The 15,478-nt window shown below is 47.5% G+C and overlaps 1 protein-coding gene across 1 annotated transcript in view; it reads left to right on the top strand.

Annotated features, from left to right (window-relative positions):
• GREB1 (growth regulating estrogen receptor binding 1) overlaps positions 1 to 15,478 on the top strand; it is a 612,299-nt gene that overhangs the window by 501,345 nt on the left and 95,476 nt on the right. Inside the window, exons 21-22 of the mRNA XM_086926326.1 lie at positions 1,809 to 1,898; positions 3,933 to 4,543. Coding sequence (XP_086782452.1) covers positions 1,809 to 1,898; positions 3,933 to 4,543 — 701 coding nt within the window. The remainder of the gene's footprint in view (positions 1 to 1,808; positions 1,899 to 3,932; positions 4,544 to 15,478) is intronic.

Here is a 15,478-nt window from a genome sequence, read left to right as displayed (position 1 = left end):
CTGTGTAGGACCATAGTTTGTATAAATTTGAGTTTAGCATTACGGGAAACCTGTTTGGGATGTTCTAGGTTCTCGCCCAGGCTTCATCAGTTAGTTCCGTGTCAATAGCCCCTGCCCATTTCGATCCGTAAGTGCAAGAGAAGCTTGTGCTCGGATGCCTGTGTATAGCCACTTAACTAGATGACCGCCCTTCCCCATGTGATATAGTTAATGTACTAGTTCATGTTGTCATGAATCGTTATGTTAGGGCACACATGTCACCCTGATATAGTGGACAATCATTGCGTGTAGCAGATAAAGGCGATCCGGTGTGCCGGTAACTCGCACAAAAGTGTCTAGAAGGGTGCCATCACCAAATAATGACCCAACCTCCTCCACGCCAACTTCCACCCAGTCATGTATTCTGGTCTTCGTGAGCTTGCCCCCGGGGATTGGTATACCCAGTAACGGGATATTCCTCACATATGGAATCACACATGAGGTGTAGATTAGGGCCTTCTTCCAACATTGTAGTGCAGTTTTTAGCAATGTAGGTCCATCCGGAGGAATTTTTATTTTTGGGAGCAGCAAATTGTGTAGGGTTCCACTTTCCAAGTTGCGCGTTTTGTAGCCTATTTCCTGCAGGTTCCTGCCTGCTGTCCAGTTATACAGTCACTGGAGCTGACATACATAATAGTATGCCCTGAAATTTGGGACTCCCAGTCCTCCCTTGTGGGGTTCTAATTGTAGCTTCTTGAGACTAACCCTACGCCGGCCCTTCCCCCATATGAGCTCCAGGAGGAGTGTGTCCAGGGTGCGGAAGGTGGACTGTGGAACTAACAGGGGTACATTTACAAAGAAATATAAAAGGCGGGAAGCATCACCATCTTGGAGATGGCAACCTGCCCCATTACTGATAATGGTAGGGTTGTCCAGAAAGATCTGCTCGAGCGTATAGCATTGATGGCTTTCCATAGATTCCCATCCAGTTGATCCGCCTGTGCCCTATATACTTGAATGCCCAAGTATTTAAAAGTATTATGTGCTACAGGCAACCTGCAGGTACCGAAACGAAGCACATCTGGGCTGGGTCCGTCCTGGAAAATAGAAGGCGCTAGAGGTATGTTGTGCAGAGGTCCTGGGCAGAAAAGGAGCAATGGGGCCAAGCCAGAATCAAGAGTAGAAGCTCCAGTATGCCCGCTCCCTTTTTGCCATGACTGCATGCAGAATAAGAAGGGAGGCCCAAGTTTCTGTACAGTTACTGTAGGGCGACTAGTAGGATAGGGGTCAGAGAACGCCAGCTCAACGTGAATTCTACAGACCAAATACATGCAAGCATCACATTTTAAATGAAAGAAAGGCAAACAAATACCTAATCTATTTGAAACAAGAGGAGAAGTGGAAAATAATGAGAAATCACAATCACTAAACAGGCATAGTTTAGCAGGTCGAGTTCTCCAAAGGTATCCCTACATGATGATAAAAAATATTAATAGTAAATGCAGTGTCATTATTAGGAAACATTGATTAATACATTTAATATGTATATTATCTTATGCCATTGAAAATTCATTATTAATGTTTGTTTTGTATGTTTAGTTATTTATGCCCACTGTATTTCCATTTGGGTTATTAGTACCCCTAGTCCTATTTATAATGCGCTTTTATGTTTAACACTTTGGTTTGCAAGCTGCCATTGGAATATAACAATATGGGCATAAGGCTGTACAATAAAGTTTAGTATTCAGATATATTTGTTGACTGTGTGTTCTGAAATGGACAGCACTTGAAAATATTAATTTCTGTTATTGTGTTTTTCTTCTTAACAGGCTCCACTTCGGATAAGCGGAGTCCTGTTACCAGAGAGAGGTCACATTCACAGGACTCAGGCTCGTCATCTCTGTCTTCAAAAGCTTCAAGTAAATATTGGTTCCTTCATTTACAAATCAAGTCAGTAACAAGCCCTGCTAGACTGAGGTCTGCCTGGGGCTGATGCTTTACAAATTGATATTGTGCAGTAGCTCTGTCGACATGCAACACCTCAGACTTTTAGCTGAGTTGTCGAATGCCTCTGACTAGTGCACTTCCCTAACTGTATGCCAGTTCACCTTGATCTTTACTAAGACATTGTTTAATAATTTTTTATGTTTCTTGAGCTTAGTTATGAAAGTCAAACCTACTGTGCTTTAACAGGCAGGTGCATGCAAGTCCCTCTTGCATGTATAGTGTGCTGTCTCTCACCATTTTCTATTATGGTTTCTGTATTCTAGCTGCTATATGCAGGGCTCGACTGGCCATTGTGCCACTCTGATTGGTTGCAGGCTAGGGGGCTGCTTTTGGAGCTGGATTGCAGCCATGAACCAACCATTTGCCCATGGCCCCATTCTAGTCATGGTTTCCTCCATTGTGGGGTTGGTTTAAACATTTTCCAGAGCTGATTTTGCCTTCCAGTCCTTCCTGGCTGCGTGTTCTGTGCACAGTTCCTATATTCCCTGCCAAATTACATAAAGGTTGTGTAACATAACAGGGCCACTGGTGGTACAGTTTTAGTACTCACCTGAACCTTGCTGACCTTTGGTCCCAAAGACTGGAACTGTAAGTTGGGTACTTGCCTGTATAACAGCATTATGGTTTTCCTCCATAGGATAATATTGAACTCTTGGAAAATTATTGACTTTTGAAACTGAAAAGTATTTTTATCTTAAAATAAAACACAAACAAAGCTTATGCATTATAGAATTGGTGTGGATCTCCTTTTTGAGTCGTGCGTCAGTTATTGATCGTGTTTGCAATAAATGTATGATTCAATTCTGTGCTAGCCCTAAGGTTGCTCGACCACACTACCACTAATAGAGCATCTTGGGATTGCATCGAGCCCTGTACACTTTTGGGGAATCTCTGGACTCTGTGCACGGTGTAACCACCTAGTGACTGTAACATATACAGAGCCAGCTCCCTACAGAACCTCTGGACTGGTTGCACGCTAACACATGCGATTGCATATGTATGCGAGCTGCGGCTGTGAGGTTACTTTATTGCTCAGCCAGGTATCTTTGCACAGGTAGTCTGTCACAGAGGAATCGTTAAGGCATTGGTATTGACCTTGGGTAGGCCTTAGAATGTAAGTGAGCATTCCTTTTGTAGGTCTGTAGTGCTTACCGATGGTCTGCAGTGCTTAAACTGCATTACACGTTATAGGTGAAATCTGCAGTTAAGTACAGTATTACCCTGCTTAGTCCTACAGGGTCCACCGAGGTATCAATCTATGGGCAAACATGCATCCCAAGTGTAGAACCACAGTCCCTGGAATCATACGTAAACTGCTTATGACACTGTAAGAATTCTCATATTCCCCTTGCTCAGCTCATAATCGAATTCTAGCACTTTACGCCTCCTACTCGGGCAAAGTGAATTACTCTGCTATCCAACAGGAGAATGAAAGGTCTCCCCACACAATAGAACCATTAACAGTGCTTAACCCATTCTGATTAGAAATTAGCCTTAGTAAAATGTATATCATGCCATTGATGAATTACCATGGAAAACAATGGTGCTATAACCCTCAGTGACCTAACTTCTGATTGCCAGAGAAGTGGTGTTCTCAGCTCGAGCGGTATTCTCAGCTCAGTGCATGGACCAGCGACCAACCACTGTTTGCCAGAGTTCTTGGTTTATGTGTCATGCACTTGCTCTTGGAACTAACTTTCCATTTCTTGGCACAATAACATCAAATTATAAGATGAACAATGTGCAGTACAGCATACAATGCCATAGCACAGGGAATTGCTGTTTGGAAATTGTACAAGGGTTAATCGAAGGACAAATTTCAGTTGCATTATCCAGAATTTGTAGTGTTTTTCTAGTGTGAAATAGGAGGTATTTGTAAGTTGTACATTTTAAGCTGATGTTTTGCATAAACCTCACATCTAACATTTTGTCTGTGTTTATTGTAGGCCTAGCATTCTGTGGTGAATTGTCTATTTCCCTCACCACAGAGGAAACAGTGAAATCTCCCCACCAAGCAGTAATCAGCAGCACAGAGGATGGTGTAATATCTTGTGAAAGACTCACGGGAGACAGAAGTGGCCCCCCTAATGCAAACAAACACTCTCCAGCTGCAAGTGAACAATGTGAGAGCAGCAGCCAAAAACAGAGTGTGAAGCCCTCTTCTGTGTCTATTACCTCATCATCCTCATCTTCTCCTTCGTCCTCATCCTCAACCCCTGCACAAAAGGCCTTTGTTCTTCAGACACCTCAGTGTTCCATGACTAAAGGAAACAAGCAGCCACCTGTTGTGTTTCTCCCTAAACTAGTGTATGACATTGTTACATCCACTGATGTCAGTGGACTGCCAAAGTCATCTGCTTTACTACCTCATCAATCTGTGATGTGGGCAAGTTCATTCCGTCCACTCCTGAGCAAAATGATGACTTGCACGGAGCAGTCTCTTTACTACCGCCAGTGGACGCTTCCCAAACATCTCCATATGGACTACACCAACAGAGGGGATGGCCGGATGGACACCTTCCATCCCAGGAGGCTTCTGTTGAGTGGGCCACCACAGGTATGTATCCCCCCAAACAAATGTACATATATACAGTATTGTAACCCGCTAAGAAACATTTGCATTAAATGATCACATTTGATTCTTCTGCCATTAAAAAAATTAATTTTCATAAACCAGTTTAATGATGTCGGTCACCATTCAGAAAGCATTTAATTATTTGCACCGATTTTGAGTTTAGGTGTTAAAAACAATTGCTTGATTTGCCTAAAGTCCTAGTCATGATTTACAAAATCAGGATTTCTGAGGTGTATCCCTATCCCAAATTTGTTTATCGTGATCCATGGATTTGTGGGCCTTCATGCGTGGAACACATTAGTGAAAACAGACAATCATGATCGCAGTGAATCATTTGGATGCTTACCTGAAGAAGAATATGTGTATATTTTTAATATATTATTTGTCTTCATATCTGTTATTTGTTAGTATTGAAATCTTGAGGAAGTATTTCAATAAAGTTAATTTGCTATCAATAATTAAGTATTTTCTAGAATTGCGTTGTTGTTATAAGACATATGCAAAAGGCACAATTGATGGACAACATGCTGGACAATGCAAACATTCACCCCCAGTCATAAGGATCTGGGTTTAATCTATTATTCTTTTTCTCACCTCACCACCCCAGTTTGTACCCAGCCATTTGCAAATCAGTCTTGATCCTCTTCCTTATGGGACCAGTCCATCCTGAACTGCCAAGCCAGGTCCTCCCTGTACCGGAAACAAGCATCCTGGGACCGGTTTCAGGGCATCACCCTTCATCAGCCAGGCTTTCTTGAATCCAGTGAGGTCACAACTTGTCAGTTGTTGTGTTTTGGGTGAAGCCTATTTGTAAGGTCCTATGACCAACAGATTGGTCAATTTCAGCCAGACAGTTTGAGCCAAAGTGTCCTGGTTGCTATGCAAAGATCTGCACAGTGCATGAAAGGTGGAAAGGCGGATTTCGATGGAGAGCATGGGAACTGAATGGGCAGAAGAGCAGATTTACACTCTTTTAAACTAATTAAAAACTACAGTACTGAGAAGAGGGCCTATGCAAAAAAATGTCATGATATCACCTTCACTGTGGATGAAGGCAAACGTACAGGGCCACCAGTAGTTGTGCAGCCTCACACACCTGGCCCTCAAATTGATAACAGCTCTCCAGCAAATGGTGTTCTGGTTTCACAAAGTGAACACTAGCCGTCACACATACACAGACACACACTCACAACACACACACACACACACACACACATACATCAAGGTCATTGGGAAACGTTCCTACCACAGATGCAGGTAAAAAGGCTAGTAGCCTTAAAACTATAAACCATCACCACCCTGGTTTGTGGGAGCAGGACCAATAGCCAACATTGGCAAGGTTTATGGGATGCACTTTCAGAATATCCCATTTACGGAGAGCCTTATATCTGTTGTTTAGTGTCTTCAGTTAAAATGTGAATGACCTCCAGCGGGCATGCAGACTGTTGAGCTCACTGGATGAAATCATAAAGCAGCCCTGGAAAAAGAAAATTTCAGGGTGTAGGAAGCTGGCTTTATATATAAAGCACCAAAATTAGGTGCACTGTGCAGTGAGTCCAGGCAACCCTTACAGTTTTACATGGGTTAAAAAAATAATAACAAATGCTCTATTTTGTGGTAATGTGGGCGAGCAGTTTAGGCTTATCAGAGGATACTGTTAAGCATTTATTGCTTACACAGAGTCAGTAAGTGAGACACACACTCAAGAAAGAAATCCAAACCCCAATTTATAAAAATAACACACATTTTCATATGAATTTACTCACCATGATCATTGTAATCAGGGAAGTACTTCTTGAGTTATCCCTTTTTAAGTAAAAAGTATAGAAAGGACATAGGAGCGCAGAAAGACAAAGCAACTCTTTGTTTCCTTCACCAGCAGTTTTTTGGGACGACCAGTTACCAAAATACCATTGCACAGTGGATTGCACAAACCATACAACTATGCCACCAACAAGCAGGACAACTGTTACAAGGAGCAGCTCATGCTTACTCAACAAGGAAGAAAGGAGCAACAATTGCATTTCTAGCCAACACACCAATTCAAGACATTTGCCAAGCTGCAACATGGTCTTCAGTGCACACATTCACTTAGCACTACTGTGTAGATATCCAAATGAACAAATAAGCGCAAGTGGGACAGATCTTACAACACGTATTCAGTAACCAGTGCTCATCTTCCACCCAGCCACTACAATAAGGACAAATCGCTACAAAGTGTATGGACAGAATAGTGAATCCAGAAAGATTCACGCAGCAAAACGTATAGTTTCTTAACTGCCGGTGTAGTTTTGCAGCGTGAATCTTTCTGGATTCACTATGCTGTGCATATTCCGCGGTCTTGTGGTTGGGTCCGGATTCGTAGTCTTTTTTCTGGGTTTTTTTTTTTTTTCGTCGCCCAGGTGGGCGTCGGCGTCACCCCTTCTTGGGTGTATTTCCGGTGACGTCGGCATGCTTCCTGCGGAAGCTCCCACCCTTGGGCGCCATCTTCAGATTCTTTTTTCCACGGTCGGGTCTGGATCATTCCCGTTGGGCTCCAGACATTTTTGGAGAAAGTACTAGGAAAAGATTGAAATTGGAGAAGATATCGAAGGAAGAAGACTACGAAAGACTTCGCCGAACACTGCCCGGCGAAAGGAAGGAGAATTCATCGAGGACTTCGACGATCGTCGACGTTCGCGCGGCCAGGGAGGCCTAAACACTTGATGATGGACAACACGCCGTTCAAGTTCTGCCCTAGCTGCCACCACAAGTTCGCGCAGAAAGACCAGCACCCGGTTTGCAACCTTTGCCTACCGGTAGACCACAGAAGCGAAGACTGCAACGCCTGCTCCGTCTTCGCCCCGAAGACCCTTCGTGTAAGGAAGAGCCAGATGGTAGCGCACGCCACCCTCAAAGGAAAAGGCCCGACGCCATCGCTGTACGAGCTGGGGATGTCCTCGGAGGAAGAGGACATCGCTGCCGCCGAAGACGACAGCTACACGGTCGTAGAGACCGATTACACGAAGACATCTGATAAGGTAGGAGAATCGTCGTTCCCCAAGAGCACGAGAGACTCCGAGTCTCGAAAAAACGAGGGCAAGACCCCGAAAGCGCCGACGCAGAGACACCTCATGTCCGCGGCTACCCACAGGCCCAGCGGATCCTCTGAGAAGGAGTCCCTGGCGCCGAGAGCTGCTGAGCAGCAGAAGTCGCCGAAGATCGTCCCCGAAAAGGACCAATCGACGTCGAGGGAGAAAGACCCTTAAGCTTCGACGCCGTACAGGGACCCGAAACCCAGTTTGACGTCCAAGGCCTCGACGCCGAAGCTCTCGCAGCCGAGCCAGGCGCTGAAGAGAGTGGCCGAACAATCTGGCGCGGACAACGCGGCCGAGATGGAAAAGAAAAAACGGCGACTAGAAGCCGAAATGGAAAACATCTTGCAGCGGAAAAAGGATTTCGACGCCAAGATGAGAGCCTTCACGATTCCCCACAAGACCAAGCCACCAATGCAGGAAATGGTCGAGGAGGAAGAGGAACAGGTCGAGGAACATGAGCCTGGCACCGAAATGGTCGACGACCAGGAAGAGGACGAGAATCCCTACGAGGCTTACAGCTATGAGGAGGAAGAGGACAGCAGGTTGGACGCCGAGTCGGCCACCTCTGACCCGCAGGAGGAGGATTACCTGGATGTCGACACCGAAAGCCCAGAAGAGGCGGTCGACACATACCCCTCGAGGCCATCGCCACCAGACTACATCGGAGCTTACAACTCGGTGATAAGGTCGGCGGCAACAGCTTTCAAGCTCAAGCTCGACGAGGAGAAGCAGAAAGCGGACTTTCTCCTCTAGACATTACTCCCCACGCAAACAAAGAGCCAGTATCTACCTACGCTCGACAGCGTCTTGGCGCAGGGGATGGAAGCATTCAGGGAGCTCGCAACATGCAAGGCAGTCACTCCCAGAACCGAAAAAAAATACAAACATTCATCGAAGGACCCAGCCTACATTAGAGGCGTGGTCTCGGCTGACTCCATCATCACAGCCACAGCAAGGAAGAGGGCTAACGGGCCACCGCTTCTGGACCTCCTCCTGATAGGAGAGCAAAAGGATGGACTTAGTGGGCAGAAGGATCGAACGGAATGCCGCGACACAATGGCGCATGGCTAATTCCAATGCCCTCATAAACAGGCACAGGTACCAGATCATAGAGGAGCTAGGAAAACTGGTGAAAGACCTACCCCAGGAGGCCAGGCAGAAGGCCGAGAAACTGGTGGAAGACGGGAAGAATGCAGCAAATTGTTGCCTCAAGACAGCCCTGGATGGTGCAGACACCTCCAGCAGGCTCATGATGATGGGTGTCACGGAAAGAAGACACGCATGGCTCAGAATCTCGGGCTTTAAGCCTGAAGTGCAACACAGCATCTTGAACACTCCGTTCAACGGCGAGACGCTGTTCGGGACAACAGTTGACGACAAACTCAGTCAACTAAAGAAAGACAATGAAACTGCCCGATCCATGGGAGCTTTGCAGTTCAGAGGCAACAAAAGGGGCACCCAGTCACGGAGGCCCGGCGGAAGAGGTGGAAACCAGCCAGGTACTTCACACCAGGCTTTCCAACAGACGCACCAGGCTGACTCGCAGGCGCAACAGAGTCAACAGAAGCAGTCCTGGCAGTACCAGTCAAGGGGCCAGTCCTTTCGAGGGAGAGGAAATGGACGTGGACAGCATAAAAGAGGGGGCCAGCAGCCCGCCTCTAAATGACTTCAGAGACACCCGTGTGCCCGCCCACAGAAAGGATCCCGGGCGGCAGCACGTACAAAGGGGTCAGGAAACAATGGACAACTACCACCACGTAACACCAGTGGGTGGAAGATTAAGATTCTATCTCCAGGAATGGAGAGAGATCACATCAGACAAATGGATTCTAAACATCATCCAATACGGGTACTGCTTAGAATTGGAAGGGAGACCAACAAGCAGGAGACCAAAGCGAAAGCCACTAACAAACGAACAGCTACAGCGGCTTCAGGAAGAAGCGAGAGAGCTCCTTCAAAAGGAGGCCATAGAACGGGTTCCCTTCAAAGAAAGAAACAAGGGAATATACTCAACGTATTTCCTCGTGCCAAAGGTCGACGAGACAATGAGACCCATTCTGGACCTCAGGTTCCTGAACACATTCATAAGAACACAAAAATTCAAAATGACCTCTCTGCAGGAGGTGCTACCGCAATTGCAGATTGGGGACTTCATGGTCACGATAGACCTCAAGGACGCCTACCTGCACATACCAATGAACGTAACGCACAAACATATGCTCAGGTTCACGGTCGGAGACAGCCACTACCAATTCACAACACTAGCCTTCGGTCTAAAATCAGCACCATGGGTCTTCACAAAGTGCCTCACGGCAGTCGCAGCGCACCTACGAAGGAAGGGAATACACGTATATCCTTACCTGGACGACTGGCTAGTGAAAGCAAACTCGTACCAGAAATGCAAGAAAGACGCACATACAGCGATGAGAACGCTGATAAACCTGGGGTTCTCCATCCATTGGAAAAAATCATCAATGGAGCCGGAACAAGTAAAGATCTTTTTGGGGGCACAGATCAACACCTTGCAGGGCAGAGTGTTCCCCAGCAACAAGAGAGCAGGGGCCCTGGTGAGGGAAGCTCGCCTCTACCGGAAGGGACAAGCTCGGACAGTGAGGACTGCAAGCAAGATCTTGGGGATGATGGCATCATGCATCCACCTGGTACCAAACGTACAACTTCACATGAGACCCATCCAAGAATGGCTCCAGGAACAATGGTCACAAGCTTCAGGGAGTTGGGAGGATCTAGTGGTTGTGACGCATGCAGTGCAGAAGGAAATGACATGGTGGACCATGGAGAACATAGCAAAGGGAAAACCTCTTACACCCCCAACACCAACAGTGACCATCACCACAGACGCATCCCTGATGAGATGGGCTCACATGGAAGAGCTCAAAGTCAGGGGTCTGTGGACACCAGAAGATGCGTCAAAGCACATCAATTATCTAGAATTGAAAACAATCTTCCTTGCATTGAAAGCCTTCCAAACAAGACTGTACAAGCAGAGGGTGTTGCTGCAGACAGACAACACCACAGCAATGTTCTACATCAACAAGCAGGGTGGAACACAGTCAACAATGCTTTCAACACTGGCGCAGGAGATATGGAGATGGGCCATCCCCCTCAGGATAGAACTACTGGCCAAACACCTACCAGGGAAGGAGAACATTCAGGCAGACTGGCTGAGCAGACAGACATCGACATCCCACGAGTGGGAGCTCAATGCCCAGGAGACGAAGTGGTTGTTCAACAAGTGGGGAACGCCATCAGTGGACCTGTTTGCAACACACCAGAATGCCAAATGCCAAAGCTTCGCATCCAGACAACCCGAAGAAGGGTCCCTTGGGAATGCCCTATGGATAGATTGGTGCGGGACATTTGCTTAGGCTTTTCCCCCGATACCACTGATACACAGAGTATTGAGCAAGTGCAGAGCAAGCAACATGACCCTGATACTGGTCGCACCACAGTGGGCCAGACAGACATGGTACTCGCAGATCATGGAGATGGCACAGAGTGCACCCCACAGATTCGGCAGAAGAAAAGACCTGCTCTCCATGCACAAAGGAGAAGTTCTGCACCCAGAGCCAGAGAGCCTGAGCCTAATGGCGTGGCTCCTGAGGACATAGAATTCGCACACTTGAGACTGCCTGAGAGCACCCTCAGGGTCCTTCGGGAGGCACGAAGGCCCAGCACACGGAAGTGCTATGGGGCAAAGTGGAAGAGATTCACAATATGGTGCAGGAAGGAAAGACTTCACAATAAAATGAAGGACTCCACAGTGCTAAAATACCTCACGCACTTACTGGCGAAAAAAACTCAGCTCGTCCTCCTTAAGAGTCCACTTGGCAGCGATAGTCGCCTATACAAGGGGTGAGATGGGCAGGAGCTTCTTCGCGTCACAGGTTGTGAAGAGATACCTGGAAGGAGCGAAGAGGATCGCACCACCCAAGCGGGTGCCACCACCGGCATGGAACTTGAACATAGTCCTGACGGAACTCATGAAGGGGCCGTTTGAACCGCTCCACAAGGCCTCACTAGAAATGCTGACCATGGAGACAGCTTTCTTGGTTGCAATAACGTCCCTACGCCGAGTGAGCGAGCTTCAAGCGCTAACTCTGCAGTAACCATACATACAAATACACAATGACAGGGTTGTGATGAGGACTGACCCACACTTCTTGCCAAAGGTGGTGTCCAGATTCCATATGAACCAGTCCATACAGATACCGAGTTTTTTCCAAAAACCAACAAATAGCGCAGAGCGAGCCCTTCACACTATAGACGCCAGAAGGGCGGTCATGCACTATATCGAGAGGACAAAAGGACACAGGAAGACAAAGCAGTTCTTCGTGTCATTCGCCAACAGTTTCATGGGTAAGGCTGTAACAAAGAACACTATTGCACGATGGATCGCGCAAACAATCCAACTCTGCCACAAACGGGCAGGGCAAGAACTAGCAGAGGGACCACGTGCCCACTCCACTAGGAAAAAGGGTGCGACAATAGCCTTCCTGGCTCATACACCCATACAAGACATATGCCTGGCGGCAACATGGGCTTCAGTGCACACATTCACGAAGCACTACTGCGTTGATGTTCAAATGAACAAAGAAGCACAATTTGGACAAAAGGTGCTCCAGCACATATTCAAGAACCAAAGCTCATCTTCCACCCAGCCGCCACAGAAATGAGAAACCGCTACAAAATCTATGCACAGCATAGTGAATCCAGAAAGATTCACGCTGCAAAACGAATAGTTTCTTACCTGTCGGTGTAGTTTTGCAGCTTGATGATCTTTCTGGATTCACTAGCGAACCCACCCACCTCCGCAAGAAAGATGAGGCTGGAGAGAGAAAGAGGTGGTCAAAAGAAAAAAAAAAGAAAAAAACACAGAAATGACTTTATATACAAAGCGGTTAAAAGAAGTTTCACCTACATAGAACATTGCCATCACTTCGGAGACGAAAGAAACACGGGAAAAAAGAATCCGAAGATGGCGCCCAAGGGTGGGAGCTTCCGCAGGAAGCATGCCGACGTCACCGGAAATACACACAAGAAGGGGTGACGCCGACGCCCACCTGGGCGACGAAAAAAAACAAAAAAAACAGAAAAAAGACTACGAATCCGGACCCAACCACAAGACCGCGGAATATGCACAGCATAGTGAATCCAGAAAGATCATCAAGCTGCAAAACTACACCGACAGGTAAGAAACTATTCGTTTTGCAGCTTGAAGACTTTCTGGATTCACTAGTGAACCCATCCTCCTCCGCCAGAAAGATAAGACAGGAGGAAAGGGATTAAAAATGAAAGAGACTTTAAAAAGTAAGAGGAAAAACAAGAATAACGCAAGACAAGAAAAAAGAATCCGAAGATGGCGACCAAAGGTGGGAGCTTCCGGAGGAAGCACGTCGACGTTTTGAAGGACACCAAATGGTGGTATGTCGACGCCCACCTGGGCCACGAAAAAGAAAAGAAAAGAAAAGAGACTACAATTCTTGACCCAACCACTAGATGGCGGAATAATGCACAGCATAGTGAATCCAAAAAGTCTTCAAGCTACAAAACTACACCGACAAGTAAGAAACTATACATTTCCCCTTGTGGGGCTAGCTAAGTTTGTGGTGATAGAGAAGTGCATATTGAATTTCTCCTTTCTAGAGGAGTCTCTTGGCCGGCAGCAACTCCCGTCAGGCAGCCTTCACTGCTAACGTAAAGTCCGGGTAGAAGGAGACTGCATTGCCCTGGTATTGGACAGAGCAGCGCTCTTGGGCCATGTGGAAGACTATATCCAGATCTCTATAGTTGAGGAGTTTGGCATGTATGGAGCATAGTGTCAACACAGTGCTTCATTTTGCCAATGGCTGTGATCTCTGTGATCCCTGTGATTTGGAGATTATTGCGCCAGGAGTGCGCTTCTAGATCTTCATTTTTAATTTTAAAGAGTTCAAGGCCCTTATCCATGAGTAGGAGGTGCCCACCGGTGGTGGCCTGAGCGTCGTCCGCATCCGAGTTTCAAGGTGGTCAAGTCGGTCCTCATGTTTGTGAGCCCTCTCCTTCATGCAGTCGAGGCAGCTCGTCAGAAGACCAAGTTTCACATCTAAGGTTCGCAGGCTGTTTTTTACATCCACTAGGAGCTTCTTGAGGTTGTTGGTGTGCTGGGAATCCCTGTGGTCATGGGGGTTCATCATGTGTCGCTTTCTGTTCAGTATGATGGGTTTGCTGCTTGCCTTCAAAAATTAGTTTTGATTGACGCACATAATATTTACCCATGTCACTACAAGCTGTCGGGCTGGCTGGAGACCCGCCGTAGAGGCGGTCGGGTGGTGTGCGGCTTCACTGTGTGGCACAGAGAGGTCCCCACAGACGTGCCGGTGCTGGGTTGATCACGAAGGAGCAGGAAAGTGGATTGGCAGCAAAGAATGCTCAGCAGCCCCCTTCAAGGCCGCGCCTCAACTCGTAGTGACCACGCACAGCGGGGGCACAAGCAGGCCTTGGACCAAGCGGTAACCAGTCAAAGGAGGCCAGGCTGCAGTCTGACTGGCCGCAGTGGTAGCCCAGCGTTGCTTAGGTAGAGGGTCAGGCTATCCCAGAGGGAATCCATCTGGCTGGTGGAAAAAGCAGTGGAGGCCGGCATCAGGCCCGCTGTTTTATGCTCCCAGCAGGGAGGGGTGCCATATGCGCCCTTGCGGCACAGCCAAGTAAGTGTATTCTCAGGGGTCAACTGTATGAGCTGAGCACTGGTAAGGGCCAGTCGGTACGCCGCACAATCATGGGGGAATCACTGCGTGGATCACCACTCACTCACCGCATTGCTGCATTGTGTAATGTATTGAGTGGCACCGCTGGGCTTCCGCACTTCTTTTGCTCCTCCAGTGCTCAGTCCAATCCCATGATTTATGTGCAGCAGGAAAGGGGGAGGTGGGCTCCCAGTGATCCCCAGCAGTAGGCCTGAAGGTCGTGAGTCGCTGGCAGCACGCTGGCTGCCCAAGGCCTCACTCCTGTGGGTGGAATAGCGGGTACCACTAAGGCCTGGGGGTCCAGTGCAGAACCGGGGCGGTGAGGTCAGGCCGGTACCCGGCGCCTCCCCGCCTAGTATTTAGGGGGGGAGCCCAGTCAGGCACAGGCCATGTGGATGCTGCACGCAGCCTCAAGGAGCAGGCAGCATCCAAGGCTTAGCATGGGCTGCAAAGTGAGCTGATACCAGGCAGCCCGCCAACCACACAAATGGCCTCACGGCAATCCCCCGCTAGCTGCTATTGTGTTTTGGGTCATGGGAGAGCCCGCTGATCAAGGATATCTATCAATTCTGGCATTGGCTGGCAGAACCTTCTAAAGAGTGACCATCTTGCTGCCTGGTTAGACTCCACCCCCCTCTCGACACATTCCAAGATGTACCATCATTGGTATACCTGGGAATGCTTCAGGATTGTACGCCTCCACATCAGAGAAGGAGAAATATTTAGTTTTCTCCACCATGTTTCCTCTTTCTGAGTGTGCTGCATTCTCTTGAAGATTGTTTTTGTGCAGGGAGGTGTCCCTTCCTGTACAAAAATAATCCTGCCTGCACAATGTTGCGAGGGTGGCTGCATTTGCACTAGGCAGCCAAGAGTGACCCTTCACTAGTAAAGAACAGGAATGCGCTTTATAATGGTAAATACGGCGCATTCCTACCCTTTCATGTAGCGCAGCAAGGTGGCTTGTTGCATTGCGTTGCTTGAATTATTTTTTATAAATATGCCCCTGTATTTTATTGAATTTTATGTACATGCTCCTATGTCCAAAATGAATACATTATATTAAGTGCTTTTCTTAAAGATGCCCACAGTATCAGCAG

This window comes from Lissotriton vulgaris, chromosome 6, assembly GCF_964263255.1.
Source record: "Lissotriton vulgaris chromosome 6, aLisVul1.2, whole genome shotgun sequence".
Taxonomy (NCBI): domain Eukaryota; kingdom Metazoa; phylum Chordata; class Amphibia; order Caudata; family Salamandridae; genus Lissotriton; species Lissotriton vulgaris.
Note: the sequence above shows the minus strand (reverse complement) of the source record. Positions and strands in the feature narration are given on the sequence as shown.